At 54.5% G+C, this 14,787-nt stretch overlaps 7 protein-coding genes across 7 annotated transcripts; 1 reads left to right on the forward strand and 6 right to left on the reverse strand.

Annotated features, from left to right (window-relative positions):
- Positions 1-179: 179 nt before the first annotated feature.
- Positions 180-1,289, reverse strand: A1O3_01034 (uncharacterized protein; the record flags this gene model as incomplete). The annotated part of the gene is made up of 1 exon (XM_007731182.1): positions 180-1,289. The coding sequence occupies one exon, from the start codon at positions 1,287-1,289 to the stop codon at positions 180-182; it is 1,110 nt and encodes a 369-aa protein (XP_007729372.1).
- Positions 1,290-1,896: 607 nt separating this feature from the next.
- Positions 1,897-3,001, reverse strand: A1O3_01035 (uncharacterized protein; the record flags this gene model as incomplete). The annotated part of the gene is made up of 2 exons (XM_007731183.1): positions 1,897-2,780; positions 2,866-3,001. The coding sequence occupies 2 exons, from the start codon at positions 2,999-3,001 to the stop codon at positions 1,897-1,899; spliced, it is 1,020 nt and encodes a 339-aa protein (XP_007729373.1).
- A 647-nt stretch (positions 3,002-3,648) lies between these two features.
- On the forward strand, positions 3,649-4,731 carry A1O3_01036 (uncharacterized protein; the record flags this gene model as incomplete). Its single annotated transcript, XM_007731184.1, has 1 exon — positions 3,649-4,731. One exon carries the CDS (start codon positions 3,649-3,651, stop codon positions 4,729-4,731), a length of 1,083 nt encoding a protein of 360 aa, XP_007729374.1.
- Positions 4,732-4,970: 239 nt separating this feature from the next.
- Positions 4,971-6,592, reverse strand: A1O3_01037 (uncharacterized protein; the record flags this gene model as incomplete). The annotated part of the gene is made up of 2 exons (XM_007731185.1): positions 4,971-5,738; positions 5,804-6,592. 2 exons carry the CDS (start codon positions 6,590-6,592, stop codon positions 4,971-4,973), a joined length of 1,557 nt encoding a protein of 518 aa, XP_007729375.1.
- A 1,386-nt stretch (positions 6,593-7,978) lies between these two features.
- On the reverse strand, positions 7,979-9,712 carry A1O3_01038 (uncharacterized protein; the record flags this gene model as incomplete). The annotated part of the gene is made up of 1 exon (XM_007731186.1): positions 7,979-9,712. One exon carries the CDS (start codon positions 9,710-9,712, stop codon positions 7,979-7,981), a length of 1,734 nt encoding a protein of 577 aa, XP_007729376.1.
- Positions 9,713-11,512: 1,800 nt separating this feature from the next.
- On the reverse strand, positions 11,513-13,250 carry A1O3_01039 (uncharacterized protein; the record flags this gene model as incomplete). The annotated part of the gene is made up of 4 exons (XM_007731187.1): positions 11,513-12,355; positions 12,442-12,509; positions 12,582-12,680; positions 12,776-13,250. The coding sequence occupies 4 exons, from the start codon at positions 13,248-13,250 to the stop codon at positions 11,513-11,515; spliced, it is 1,485 nt and encodes a 494-aa protein (XP_007729377.1).
- An 831-nt stretch (positions 13,251-14,081) lies between these two features.
- A1O3_01040 (uncharacterized protein) lies at positions 14,082-14,405 on the reverse strand (the record flags this gene model as incomplete). The annotated part of the gene is made up of 1 exon (XM_007731188.1): positions 14,082-14,405. The coding sequence occupies one exon, from the start codon at positions 14,403-14,405 to the stop codon at positions 14,082-14,084; it is 324 nt and encodes a 107-aa protein (XP_007729378.1).
- Between the last annotated feature and the right edge of the window lie 382 nt (positions 14,406-14,787).

Consider the following 14,787-nt stretch of genomic DNA (forward strand, 5'->3'; position numbering starts at 1 on the left):
GGCGACTCAGCCTCAAGCTCTGTACTCCGTACAGCCTGCGCCGTCATCCAGATCGGGTTGACACGCTGCGCCACCAATAGTTGCGTGTAGCTCACATTCTGACCTACCTACGTACTGTAATTTCCCGAGCTTGAGAAATATGTGCTACCGTACAGGTGCCGTACCCTCATCGGCTACCACTACAGCCGGCCTCTTCTCCTGTCCTCAGCTAACTTGAGAACTGGCTTGAGGTTTTCCTCTTGGACACGGTCCCAAAGACTACCCAGTCCAGCTTTCCTGCCTCGGTCGTCTTCTCTTCTAAAGAAGTCTTCTGCCGTCTTGATTCTATCCGGATAGATCTCGTCCAGCAGCTTATAATCCCTTCGAATGACGCCCTTGTTCCCACCCGAGTATTTCCACATATTGAAGAACCCGGTGAAATTGTCCTTGAAGGTCATGAACGCCGAGTCCTTGGGGTCGGAGTTATATCCACTGCCGTGAGCCGCAAAGGGGGCTGAATTACCCGTCTTCCAGTACGTGTCAAGGTCGGTATCGATGTACCTCGCCGGATGACCGGTGACGGCCTGGAAGGCCTTTGCCAGGTCGGCATAGTGGATGTGGTCGATGGCGACTTCCAGATCCATGCCGTTGGACCGTTCGGGATGGTCGAACAGCCACCTCACATAGTATTCGCAGTCGTCCAACGAGACATGAACCACGCTTCCATCCCCAAGTGGCACACGCCATGTGACGACGCCATCATCCTCGACTTTGGGGGTGAAGATGGTGAATTTGGCAATGGACATTTCGATGTACGGCCCCGTGGTGAAAACAGCGACGCCCATCCGGTGGCCATTGGTCTTGTTCTGCTCCAGCACCCATTCTCCCACCCTGCCCTTTCCGTCGTAATGGCCGGTGCGGAATTTTGGGTCGTAGCCGCTCTTCTTGTATACGTAGTCGAGATTCCCGTAGACATAGAACTTGACGCCTTCCTCCAACGCAAGCTCGTAGCTTCGGATGGCCCAGTAGATCTCCGTCTTCTCGCCGCAGTTGAAGCCGTCGATGTTGACAAATGCCCCGTCACAACCCCGGAACCCTCGGCGGAGGTCGGCCTCGCTGGCAAACGTGCCTTCCACCAGTTCGACGTTGCCCAGTTCGAGCAAGGCTTTGGCTCTGGGAGAGCTGACGTCCCTAGTGAGGACGCGGCATTTGTATTTCTGGTCCTTGACTAGGCCGCGGACCACGGGGATTCCTTGGGCGCCAGTGCCCCCAATCACGAAGATATAGGACGTGTGATGAGTGATAGACATCTTGAGGAAGGGAACGCCAGCGAGAGACACGAGGACCTACCTGCAACAAGCCCCCATGATGGCAGCGGCTTGATTTATAGGAATGAAAATTGGTCAAGCACTGATGAGAGTGAGCATGAGAGTGCTTGACCTCAGCGGAATGATTACTCTTCAATCCGTCTTGTCCCGCTCCACGTCGGCCGCATGTTTAGTAAACACGACCCTTGAAAATGCTGGGATCGTACGGAGGGAGGTTTTGGTCTGTAGGCTCTTCAAGCCATTTCCCGCAAGCTACAGGAAGCAGAGGTAGGGGAATGGCAGGGAGTACAAAAGTTACAGAGTCGAGAAGCCGGGCGGAGGTGAAGTCCGAGGTTCGACGTCAAGCCTTATGAGGCTTAGGTGGGTGCCAGAATTAAAGGCGGTTTGTCCAACGGCTACTTCGGTAGGATTTGGGAAATTTCCAGTTCTATTGGATGATTATCTTTCTAATATACTAGATGTACTGGGGTCATACGTAGTATTCAAGACGCCTCGGCCGTCAGTTAGACGAACTATACTGTACGAAGATGATTAGTATTCGATGCTATTTGGAGGACATGGTCTTTTCCCTTTCCGTCTCCCCAACCCATCACTCGGCGGCCAAGATGCGGTCGAAATCCAAAGGGTCCTCGCCCCGAAGCAGTCTCCATCGATTGGTACTGTTCTGGATGCGCGGAGCATTCCGTAGAATGAAAGGCCACTTGCTAGCAAACCCTAGTGTGACTTCCCAGCCGGTGATATCCCACGGCTCTCCCCAGATGATGACCCCGTTCTTGTGCTGGGTGTCGATGTCCAGATCTTCCACGTCATCGCCGATGACCTCCCCCACCATGTAGAGGCAGAGCGCGATGTCGTCGAGATTCTCTTCTCCATGCCGAAGGATATTGTCCCTGACATCCGGGTCGGGGATGATGTCCCACTCCGGATGATGCGCAACAGTCTTTTGCAGTTCGGTGGGTTCGAGTGCCGGCGGGAGACGGCGGATATTTGAATTGGCGCTCTGTGACAGGGGCAGGAACGGCGATGGGTAGTCGTCCAAGCACATGAGATTGAGGTCAAGGCCCAGAAGAGCGATGTTGACAATCAGAGCTCGGTACACGTTATACGAGACCAGCGAGATGAGATGGTCACTGGGCAGCGGGTACAGCCAGGAAACGTCGTGGTCTTTCTGCCACCTCTCCGCCACCTCTTGAACCTCTACTAGCCGCCCTTCGAGAAGCATCTCGTACCATTGCCGACGCATATTCATATTCATTCGGCCAATCGAGACGAACGCCGACTTCTGCACCTTGCTGGATCGTTCTGCAATGGATCTCCACTCATCCTCGCTGGTGGATTTGGCCGTCGAGGTAACGAGGTCATGAAGATCTGTTGTTGGGTGCACCGGTACCAGCCGGGTTCGTGGCTGTTGCCCGGAGATACTACTCGATGAGCTATCAGGCGTGCCGTCCCTTTGCGCAGCCTTCCGTCGTCCTATTGCTCAGGTCAGCCGCAGCCGCATGCAGGTCTCGTGGACCGTGGGCTGGTCCGGATACCGAGAATCTGGATGGATACATACGTGCGGCTCGTTGATTCAATCGATTCTGCAGCTTGCGCCGGATGACTGGATCTGTAATACCAGACCATTCATCTTCCAAAGACTGTACATCCGGATGTAGTTTCACTTCGACCTGAATCCTAGGAACAGCCGACATGACTCCGTCGGTCTTGAAATCCACCCCTCTCCAGGCAATGTCTGTTGGTGGAAGACGACCGGGGGCGGGGGAAGGGGGTGAGGTGCAAAAGGCGATAACAAGGGCTCTTATAATGCATGTTGCTGACACTGCACCATGCTGCCTAGGACGTCAAACCCCAGGAATGAACTCCGTTATGTCACCTTACAAATGGCCAGGAGAGGCAGGTGGAGGCAAGCAAATGGAAGAGGAAGAGGCCTTGTTGGTCCGAGTTCTCTGCGGCGTTATGCAACCTGCTGACAGCGGGCCTCGCTTATTTCCGGGGCTCACCAATCGGAGAGACATCGGGACCGGATCAACTTTCCTCCGGAGTTCAACCGCCGGACAATATCAAGACGAGGCTGACGCCCGCTCACTTACCTGTTGTCATCAAACTGCAGCTCTACGCTTCAGGAGACCCCTGGATCAAGTGATGGATTTACTTGAAAGTTATAAAGCTGATGGGAAGATGGAGTTGCTGGTCAGCTCGCGGAGCAGGAAAACATGTACCATCACCATCACCAACACCAACACCAATACCAACACCAGCACCCAGCACCCAGCACCAGCATTACCAGCACTCACTCCAACCTTCAAACACAACTAGTAGTTAGGAATACTCGTCCAGCATGTCTCCCAAACTCAAGTGGTCGCCGTCGTCTCTCCCGTCTCTTGATGGACGCACATACGTCGTAACCGGCGGTAACACCGGGATCGGGTACTGGACGGTCCATCACCTCGCGCTGCATGGCGCGACGGTGTACATGACATCGCGCTCGGCCGAGAAGGGCCAGACTGCAATATCGTCCCTCTCGTCATCCATCCAGGCAGCAAACCCCGAGATCAAGCCGGTGATTCATTTGGTGGTGATGGATCTGATGTCGCTTCAATCCGTGATCCAGGGCGCACGTATGATCCGGTCTCAATGCAGCCAGCTGCACGGGATGGTGAACTCGGCGGGCATCATGGCGACGCCGTTCCTGCTGAGCGACGACGGCTACGAGTCGCAGTTCCAGACCAATTACTTGGCACACTGGCTCTTGACGTGGCATCTCCTGCCTCTTCTCGAGTCGACCGCCAGTGCCAGTGCGCCGCTGTCCCCCGCGGGTAGCGTGCGCGTGGTCAACGTCAGTTCGACAGGACACTCGGCCGCGCCCAAGGGAGGCATCGATTTCGCCGACCCCTCGCTCCGGAACGCTTTCACCTTCCGCCGCTACGGGCAGAGTAAGCTGGCCAACATCCTCCACGCCACGGCGTTGCAGGCGCGATATACGCCCACAACCGCCATAGCAAGTGAGCGCACGCCCACAACCAGTCCGACTACCACTACCACTACCATAGCCAGTGAGCGCAATCCTTCTCCTTCGGCCGCGGCGCAATCGCAATCGCCAACCCCGCAGATCTACGCGCTCTCCCTCCACCCAGGCAATGTCGACACCCAACTCAACACCAAGAGCTGGGGAGCATCCATCACTCCGGTCCTCCGCTGTCTAGGCGTATACATCACCCCGGAACAGGGCAGCTTCAACTCCCTGTGGGCGGTGGCCAGTCCTAGCGTCACGGCGGAAATGGAAATGGGCGCCGGCTACTTCATCCCGGTGGGTCGGAAGACGGCGCCGAGCAAGCTGGCCCAAGACGCGGTGCTGGCGACCCGCCTTTGGGCCTGGACTGAAGAGGAGATGAGGCACAAGGGCTTGCTGGAGCCTCTGTAGGCTCTGGAGCACAAAAGAGAGCCTTTCTAGGCTCCGGAGCATAAAGACCATGCCATATCGGTGATGTGAAGGGTCATGGGCTTTGTTATGTGATGGTCCGCCCGCCTGTTTAGCGCTATGAAGAATCATCCATGAATTATTATGACATCTTATCATTACATCAAGTCTGTCCTGTCTCATCGTGCAGTCGTCCCGTCTCATCGTGCAATCGTCGCGTACGGAGTACTGATTGGTGTTGTTCAACATTGAAACCTGACACTCCCACTGCCTTGCTCGAAAACCTCAATCTGCCGACCTTCTTTGTTTCCCTTATATCCATATAACTCGCGGGAGTTTTGCTGACGCACGACCAGACCGTGCCCGACGGCCGAGAGACTCCCTGATCCTTGGACCAGGGCATGCACCGTCCCTTCCCACTCCATGGGATATCTGATAGACATGCTGCCACTGCCCAGCACGGTGTGAGAGGCTCCGATCGCTCTGACTGGCTCACTCGAGTCCAGCGGTGCGACTAACCTGATATTCTGGCTGGCTGAATCCGTGGTCGTCGAGATGTTGGAGGCCGGGTCCTGCTCCGATACGCCGACGGTGAAGATATCGACGGAGATGGATCCAGAGTGGGTGGAAATGCGGGTCGACCCGCCATTTCCATGTACCAGGGCACCAGAGACACTTCCGGATTGAGTCGAGATGTCAGTTTGCAGAGTGCGCTCCTTGACTGCCTCCGGGATGATGTGCTTGTGGAACCAGCCACGCTCCGACGTCATCCGAACGTGAACACTACCTGAGGAGGTCGCAATACGGAGCACGGCGGGTTGATCGCCCGGTTGCACCTCGACGTCGACAGATATGCTGCCACTCGTCGTGGAGAGGTCAAGCAAGTCGTAAAGCTGGTACGTGCCCCTGATGGAGCGAGAGGTCTCGTGCTGGCGCTGGACGCGTTTCTCGGGAGGCCAAGGAGACGAGGATGACTTGGGGTCGGAAACGGGGAACTGAGAGCTTCCATCCTATCACTGTCGGTCAGTCAATCCGGATCTGATGCGTGACTTTCTGACAGTGAGGACAAGTGTACATTGGGAAGTGCTTTCAACAAACCCGGAATCATCAGCCAAAGGCACAGCAGGAGGGCGAAGACGAAAAAGCATGCCCTTTTAAAGCGTCGCGCTCTTTCTTTGTTGCCACCTCCTCGACCACGCCGACGGCCACCGCAGCCACGCTGTTTACGGTGTCCTCCGCACCACCTCTTTGAAGAGCTTTTGTCGGGCCAGCGCAATAATGTAGGGATGCTGTCGCCTTCGGCTACTGGGGTACGGTTGTGATGATGTTGAAGTTGGGATTGGTGCTGAACGGGCTCGGGAAGTAGAGCACCATCATCGCCCTGCTCTTCCTCCTCTTCCTCATCATCGTCATCACTCTCGTCATCACGGCGAGAGTATTGCAAGGGATAGCGGAAAGAAGGGGCAGCCACGGGTGCGCTTACTGGCTCTGACGCTGCTACGGATCTTGCAACAACAGGAGATGGAGCTGTCGTGTCTGATGGTGTATAGAGTGGAGGCGGATCCGACAGATCAGGTTCTTGCGCGAGGTGGGGATATTGCACGTTTGTCGCTTCGTCACCATTGACTGTTGACGCTGCTGGGGTTTGGATTGTCGCAGGTGTGCCGCCTGCAAAGGTGTCGGCCCATGAGCCCTGTGAAGCTAGCCTCTGGGCTTCCACGGCAGCGGATCTCGACTTGTCCGAGTCTGTTTGGTGGTATGATGTGTGAGAGTCACCGTCACCGACTGATCCGTCGGACTCGGAGGCAGAGTCTTGAGGAAAGGTGCCATATTTTCGACGAGGGCTTTGTTTGCGGATAGTCATTGTGAGCAGTGTCAATGTCAACTGGGATCTGATATACAGTAACCACTGCCTCGGAATCTGATATTCAGTAACCACTGCCTGCTCAGAATCCCTTTCAGCCTTTCAGGCCCCTCGCTCAATACCGGGACGCAAGAACCCTGACGATTATCTCGTGGAACTTAAGTGGCTCTCAGAGGTGAGCTGGCGACGCTCAGAGGTCAATGTACACCAGGAATCATCGACTACGAGGCCACAAAGCACGAGGGAGAGAAAGTAAGGCTCGCGTCGACCACACACAAACACATATGCTGGAGGGAGAGAAGGTAAGGCTCGCGTCGTCCACACAAGCACATATGCTGGAGGGAAAGAAGAAGTTGGTACGAGTAGGGTGTAGGCTGGTGTGAGGTATGACAGGATGTGCCGGCCGAGGGTATGATGTATGTACCTATGTATGTACAGTACGGAGAACGAGTACGAATACGGATACGGCGAATATCTACCTGGGGAACCTGAGCCTGAGCCCACACACAGGCAGCCGCCATTTCCACGAGCTGCGCGCTGCGCCCACTTCTCATCACGCATCACGCCAGAATCCGCTCCCGTTGGGTTATGCATATGTAACCCTGCCACCTAGCCTGCCACACGGGAACCCCCCCTTGAGATCCTCGGTCGTTCACAGGCTTAGGCCACCAGTGTCCGTGGAGCAGTAGAAGCTGCCGAAACGCAGACCCCTCAGTCACTGGCTTAGGAGGCCTGGTGGACTGACCCGGACTGAACCCAGTTGTGATAAGGCCCCCTGTAGGTGCCCTGAATCCTACACAAGTGGTGCAAGTGACCTTTTAAGTTTCTGGAAAAACGTCATCCGTCGAGAGCGATTGATAAGGCTTCATGAAACATGAAACACGGATTAAGATCGCATCGAGAAGTACTGTACAGAGTCCAGAAGTACAGAAGTACAGAATTGCTGTGTGGGTGATGGCCCTGATTGAAAGACGATTGACTAAAAAGCAAGGGCCGAGACAGCGACATACATACGAAGTACGGAGTAGACGGAACACAAGATCTACCACATTGTACTGTTCCCCGGAAGGTCCACTGCATCATGAACTGTCTGGTCTAATCACAATTACCATGCTCTGATACCAACGCCTGCGGAGTCTTCATGCCCCATCTAGCATCAGCATCCCTTCCGCTCCCGTCATGGTAGAGAGAACGTAGTCCGGCAAGATATTCCAATGGAAACCCCATGCCCAAGATCCTCGATGAATGTACACAACTCCCTCGCTGATGTCTCGCTAACTGTCGAATCTGAATGCTGCAAATTCACAATCTCGCTCACCGCTGTGCAAAGCTTTTGGATTGCATCACTAGCAGAAGAACAAACATACCCAGGCGCATACTCTCCATTCACAAAAAGCCCAGATTCTCAAGAATCGCTTTGGCCTCATTTTGTGGAAGACCGGCAACCCCTAGGGCTCGCACCTGGCTGCCCCTCCGTAGACGCTGGAGTCCAACGGCAACTTTCCAACCCTCGCTTTGTGACAAGACAAAGACATATTTCTTTCCTTCCTGGTCGCGAATTGTGGCTCGAAGAACGTGCAGACCGCCGAGTTCACAGCTCTGTGTCAAAGTTGCGTCAGTATCATCGCTATTCGTTGATTTGCTAGACAGCGAAGACGCGAATCTGTGGGTTGTATATGTTCGAGGCCCGGCCGTCTTGCACCCTCCTTGGCAAGACGTCAACAGCTTGGTGACAAAAGCCGTCGAGTCGTTCTGTGAGGGTGACGACTGGTGCCTCGAATCGGCACCAATTCCAAGGAAGGATCTACCCTTCGGGGCACAAGTGTTTTCTGCTGGGGATGTTTGGGGACACCATACCTCTGCCAATTTCATCGTCCACGCCTTGACATCCCATTCCCGTTGTGGTACTCCTCGTACATCGTCATCAATGAACAAACCTTCGGTGGTGATCCGTAGGATTAGACCGTCGGTGACATTACCTTGGGCGGATCTAAGTTGCGAGATGGGAGTTCGCATGAAAGCGTTGTTGAAGGAGAACACCCCCTTGATGATGATCTTGTCCGGGTCCTTGGTAGAATATGGGCCGCGCATCGAGGGAGGCGGTGTCGTCCTTGCCGTGCTCTCAGAGGGGGTATAAGAGGATTCCGAATACATTGATGCCGCCGAGTTTGCTTTGTGTGTTCTTTTGGCGCGGTCATAGGGTCTGAAAGAATAGGCATCGTCGTCATGCTCGGTTCGTACAGATGGCATAGGGGGACGCTTCGTTGGTGATGCTCGTGCCGCCGCTGCCGCCGCCGCCGCCGTTGCGCGTTCTTGTCTCTCCTTCTCAGCAGCCGCGGCCGCGGCAGCAGCAGCCTCTTTTTCTTCACGCTCTTTCTTTTCTTTGCGCTCGCGCTCAAGCCTCTCTAGTGCGTCCTTTTCCCTCTGTTTCTGCCGCTCTTTTTCTAGCTCTTCTCGTCGCTTTTTCAACTCCTCTGCTCGTTTCCTCTCTTCCTCCCTCTTTCTCGTCTCTTCTCTAGCCTTTTCCCAGCTTGATTTCCCACTGGTAGTGTTGGCCTTTGTATTGGCTTGTGGTCTTTGCCAGGACGACTGTGGAGGAGGTGCACTGGTTCCGTGGTTGGGAGGTGGTGGAGGGGGGGGAGGAGGAGCAGATTGTGCATGAGGGTGAGGTCCTGACTGAGGTTGCGAATATGATCCAGCATTGCCATAGCCCGTACTCCCCGGGCGAGAATGACCACCGGCACCAGGACTAGGACCTGCCCGAGCGGACGATGAAGATTGTGTCCACTCACCCTGCGTCTTGCCAAGTGCCCAAGCGACTACTGCAACACAACACACGATCGTGAACACTCCGCTTGCACCGCTGTTGATTGTGTTCAGCAGCCATTCTTTGACCACCGGCACAGCCGTCGTGTAGATGAAGAACGTAGCAGCTGTACAAAAGACACCGGCCAAGAAACTGTTGCGCTGGGTTTGTAGTGATGGCAGATAGAGAAAGCCCGAACCCGCGGAATGCGGAGGAATGACAAAAATATCGTACCTGCCATCAGGGAGGCCACCCGACCTGCCGCCTTGTGGATTAGAGCCGTGCGGTGGCGGCGGAGGCGGAGGTGGCTCCATGAGAGCAAAGCTCCCTGAGGACCGAAGATGCTTATCCCTCCCAACAGATGTGTATCGGCCGTCGTGAGAGTGGTAGAACCTTCTTTTTCATATTAGATGCCGACTGCGCCGGGGGCAGTAAGGGGGACGTGTAATCTGCACTTCGAGCTGTGGCCTAGACTTGCAGGCACCGAGGCGAGGATGAGGACGAGGCTGATGAGGCTGCCTGGCTGTGGAGGCAGAGTGACGTGTCGTCGGTGGTAGGGGAGGCCGATATGTGGTGTATTCTCGTAGGGAAACGTCGGCAAGGAGCGAGGAAGAGAAAGATGCGAAGACGAATCTGAATAGCGTGCGTTGACTTTCGAATGCTCAAGGCAGGGAAGCAAGGCTTTTATTTGGGCTGGCGCTAAGCAGGAGCGCAGACCGACGATAGCTTCAGGGTCATCTTCTGCGGGACTAGGATGGCGTTTGACCTTCACCTAGCTGATGCTCCAACTATTGGCTAGGCATCAACAAAGTATGGGCAAACTCAACGGTCGGAGTGGTCCTGGGTGGGAAGAACATGTAAAAAGTGATGGATAGATTATGGTGGGATGGGCTCTTTTTTCACGGGGCCAGGAGTGAAGTTACAACCAACCCATGCCTCAAACTGCCTGCGCCTTCTTCTACCTTCTAGACTACACAATGCACATACGAAGTACACAATAATCACCCATCATGATGACTCCATCCCCTTAGGACAACTCTCTGCAGACTACGGCATCCTACGCAAGCTAGGGCGATCATGGGAGCTGCAAAACAATGGCACTGATATCCAATGGAGCGGAAGGTGAGCAGCAGCGCCGACAATCTACTGCGGCGAGTAGCTCTAGACGGGCAAATCACACCGATGAGCACCGCATTCTGGCCACTGATAGGCCGGATTTATTCAGAAATCGACGCGCCTTGAACAGGAGCGTGCTTCGACGGCAGCTCCTGCGCAGACACCGGTTCGAGCAGGACGACGCATCATCTGACACCACGTCGACTGGCCCAGCAGGCGGTGAGCTGGTGTGATGATTGTCCGGGGAGACGGCCACACGAGAGATGAGCACGAGCGTGATATGAACATCCATGGCTGGTCATGGCAATGATAAACAACGCGACCGTTGAGGGTTGCTTCGGAAACACGCCCCATAAGCCCTCAGTTACAGGCTAGACAGGGATCGAACCACACCCACCAAGACACCCACGTCCCAAACCTTGGGCTGACCGAGCGCAGACCAAAGGGACACCAGCACGCACCGGGGGACACCGGCGCCATGCGCCCGGCTTGCAGAGCCACCTAGCGACCTAGTGACCGCCGACCACTGGCTGGATGGCAGATGGCAGCTCCATAACCGGGCCCGGATGGTTCAAACTGCCAGACCGCAACGCTTTCTCCTCTCCGAAAGGTCCGTCCCGATGCATAATGAGATCATTCTTCTCGATTCTTCGCGATTGACAAAGTTGTGGTTCTATAGAACTTGTGTCCTGCAAGTGGTCCATTGCGTGTTCCGACACCGAAAAGACAACACCGCTCGACATGAACCTGTTCCTCAGGCCCCTGCTGACCCAAACAGCTACTCTACTCTTCGCCACCACCATGTTACACCAAGCAATTACAACAGTCAACTAGCCGAGACGAACCCATGGTTTCGAATGAATGATGCCTGCCAAAACAGATGGGATGGTGGAACCCTTGCATCCGCCAAATAGGCCAGCCATGCATGCGGCAACCCAAGCGAAGAACACCTACCATCCATCGCGCAGTCATACCCCGAACACCAGTCATTGTTAACACTAGAACTTGAGTTGAAACCTCTCGCGGAGTCGGCCTCCGAAATAATAGAATAACAGTGGACTTGGGGCGATCAGAACTGCCACGAACCCAAAGCAGCTGATTCCCCAGCCGTAGCCGACTTTGTCAAACAGCTGGGGTGCAAACAACGGAACCAGTCCACCCACCAAACTCCTGAATACAGACCCTCCTGCAATGGCCGAGGCAGCGTACTGCGAGAATGAGTCGATGTAGTAATTTTGCACTGCGTTGAAGACAACCACCTGTCCGACCCCGTAGAAGTACGTCGCCGCGATGCTGACCACCCAGTGAACTCGGTACTGCACCGTCCATGCGAACCAAAACAAACTAGCAGGGATCAAAATACTGCCCACGTTGGCAAGCGGCAGACGAAATTCCGGCAACGACTGCCCCTCATTCTTCGCCGTCAACTTGTTGAACACGGTATCGATGCGAGGTACCAGGAAGCGCACCGCGGTCAAGAACCCTAGTCCAGGACCAAGGTAAAGTAAGCCGATCTGCTCAGAGTTGAGGTTGTACGGTGCGTCCGAATAGATTTTCTGCATGTTGGTGTAGATGCTGTATGTGGTGCCGAATATCAGGGCCTGGTAGGAGCTCATGACCAAGACAATGGGCTGCACGAAAATCACAAACGGTCTTTTCATACTCGCCCTGAGTTTCATCGACAGAGGACGCTCGTCCTCGCCTTGGAAATGGATTTTTGTGGATTTGCCTGCCTCGTTTTGAAGGTGTGCTTTACGCCGCCCGAGGAGGACCGGAGCGTAAGTTTCTCGCAGCAAGAAGCATCCTATAGCCGTGTTGATGGCGCAGACAATTGTAAGGACCTGCGACATACGCCTCTGTCAGTACTTCTCATACCCAAGACCATCACCAAGTGTTGCAAGGGGAGACGGGACGGATCCTGACTGACCCAGTAGATCCATCTCCAGCCCAGCCGACTGACAATGATGCCTCCAAATAGAGGACCCAAAGTCGGCCCTGAGATACAGACAGATAATAGTTAGCTGGCTTCCAATGTCTTTCCTCACGAAATGCCCTCTCCAGACTCACCTAGCAGCGGACCAAGCAGATACCATCCAAAGATCCCAGCCCGTTCCGACGGGTCATACATGTCGGAGATGGTTCCGCCGCCATTGGCCAGGCCGACACCTGTGAACAAGTGCGTGAGCGACGGACCAAGTTAACAAAGTGCATCTTATTACTAAGGCGACCAGCGCAATGCAGCAGAAGGAAGGAACTCTTACTGCCAAAGAAGCCAGAAATGGCTCGGACCGCGACGAGGGTGCCGATATTCGGACTCAGCGCCGAGCCCGCCTGCAGCAGCGTAAAGATGGAGAAACAGCAGATATACAGGGTCCTTCGCCCAAAGGTTTCCGAGAACGGCGCCAGGACCAGCGGGCCGACGCCCAACATGACGACAAAGCCGGTCGTGGTGGCGATGACCTTTTGCTCGTCGGTGTGCAGGTCGCGCGCGATCTGCGAGATGCCCGGGGTGAACATGGAACTGGCCAGTGGGCTGAGGATGGCCATCAGCGCGATGATGGCCACGTTGGTCATCTTCTTCCTACCGCTCCACGCCTTGGGGTTCTCCTCGTCGTCAGGGCCGAATTCGATCTGGCGCGTGGCACAGCTGTCTTCGCTATATTGGCTCGCCAAATCTGCGTCGCACCGCAGGAGAGGCCGCTCTTCGTCGTCATCATCGTCCTGCCGGCGAGGCATGAGAACGACGAGATGAGGGATGTGGGATGGTGCATTTGCTGTCGGGATTCAGATCAGAGAGCTTGGAATTCTAAGGCAAAAAGAACAAAGGACCAAAATACACATCAAAGAGAATGCAAGGTACGAAGTCTAGTTGACTCCCTGATTGGGGTTTGCGGGTTGGCCAAATGGTGACGAATCGACATCGAAATAGACTCAGTCATGTCCTCATTGCGGGTGGCGCAATACAGTGTCCGCAGCCACCAATCTCCCTCCAGTCCGTATCCGTCCAGTACATCTCAATCAAACTCTACGGCAAGGGTGAAGTACTCTGTATGTGCGCTGGCCCTTGCATACCTAGGTACCAACAGTGCTATATTCCTCTGTCTACTTTGCAGCTGTCTCTCCTCTACTAGAGCTCGGAGTCCTAGGTGTAAGTCATTCTACAGCACCATTATTGTGTACGAGAGCAAAGCAGGATTCGGTCAAGATTGCAGTGCATTGATGTAGTAGCTTCAGCAACGCAGGCATTCGTGTCACAATTGAGACCTTGACATTGCCCAAGGCAATTCATTGTGAGTTCATCTTGGACCGGACACCAACTCAACCAATATGGTGGTAGTCTCTTCGTAAAACACAAACTATTGTCCTCGTACAGCAATAGCCCCGAGAACTGTAAACCTCTGACATTCCCAAGACGAAACTTGTTCGTGGAGCGCACTCCAATGTAGGGATCCAACCTGGAGGTTGCTCGGTTGGAACATCGCGTGGGGGACTGGGAGACTCTTGGTACAAGGTCTGATCATATACACTGTTTCCAACGCCCCCTCCATGTTGCTGCCAACAACGTGCCTAGTCTTGTTTGCCAACCACGTCCTTCTCGTCAAAAACAAGGCCGACGTCCTCCAGATCATCATCGCGGTGGCTCAAATTGCTGCGTTGGCGTGTGTGGCAGGCATCGCACGCATTGCGTCGACCGTCACATCTCTTTCGCACAGCGTAAACTAGGATGGCGACAAAGGTCCCCATCAGACCCAAGGTAATAGCCAAAGCTGCAATGTCAATGAATGACACTCTGAAATCATCGGCCCAGAAAGCTTCACTGACATTGCCTGGTGTTACTGGCGCCCGGATACTGTTCATGGACCGAATTTGGCCAGAAGTATCACTCGACATGATGGTGTGGCAGGATGGACAATTAGTGGAAAGATGACAGGGTACGAAGACTGAAAATCCGGGGCCAGACCTAGGTAGTATGAATGAGAACTGGTTGCCTAGCTTGTCGCCGCTTTCGATCTGGCCGTTGCAATGCGGAAAGACAGTAGATGGTCGCCTGCGTACCCGCCCTTTGAATCAATGACGATAAATGGCTTGAGGGGTCTTTGAAGAAGTAGAAGGTGGATTTTCGGTTGCTATGGATTTGATAGGGTCCAAGGATGATGTCGGTAAGAGTCCGATGAGAGAGATGGTGCAACAATAGGTGCTGCAGGAGAAGGGTGATCGCGATATTTGTGATGTAGATGAGTCACTTCTAGGCAACCACCATCTCAAGAAAAGT

Source organism: Capronia epimyces (assembly GCF_000585565.1).
Source record: "Capronia epimyces CBS 606.96 chromosome Unknown aczIQ-supercont1.1, whole genome shotgun sequence".
Classification (NCBI taxonomy): domain Eukaryota; kingdom Fungi; phylum Ascomycota; class Eurotiomycetes; order Chaetothyriales; family Herpotrichiellaceae; genus Capronia; species Capronia epimyces.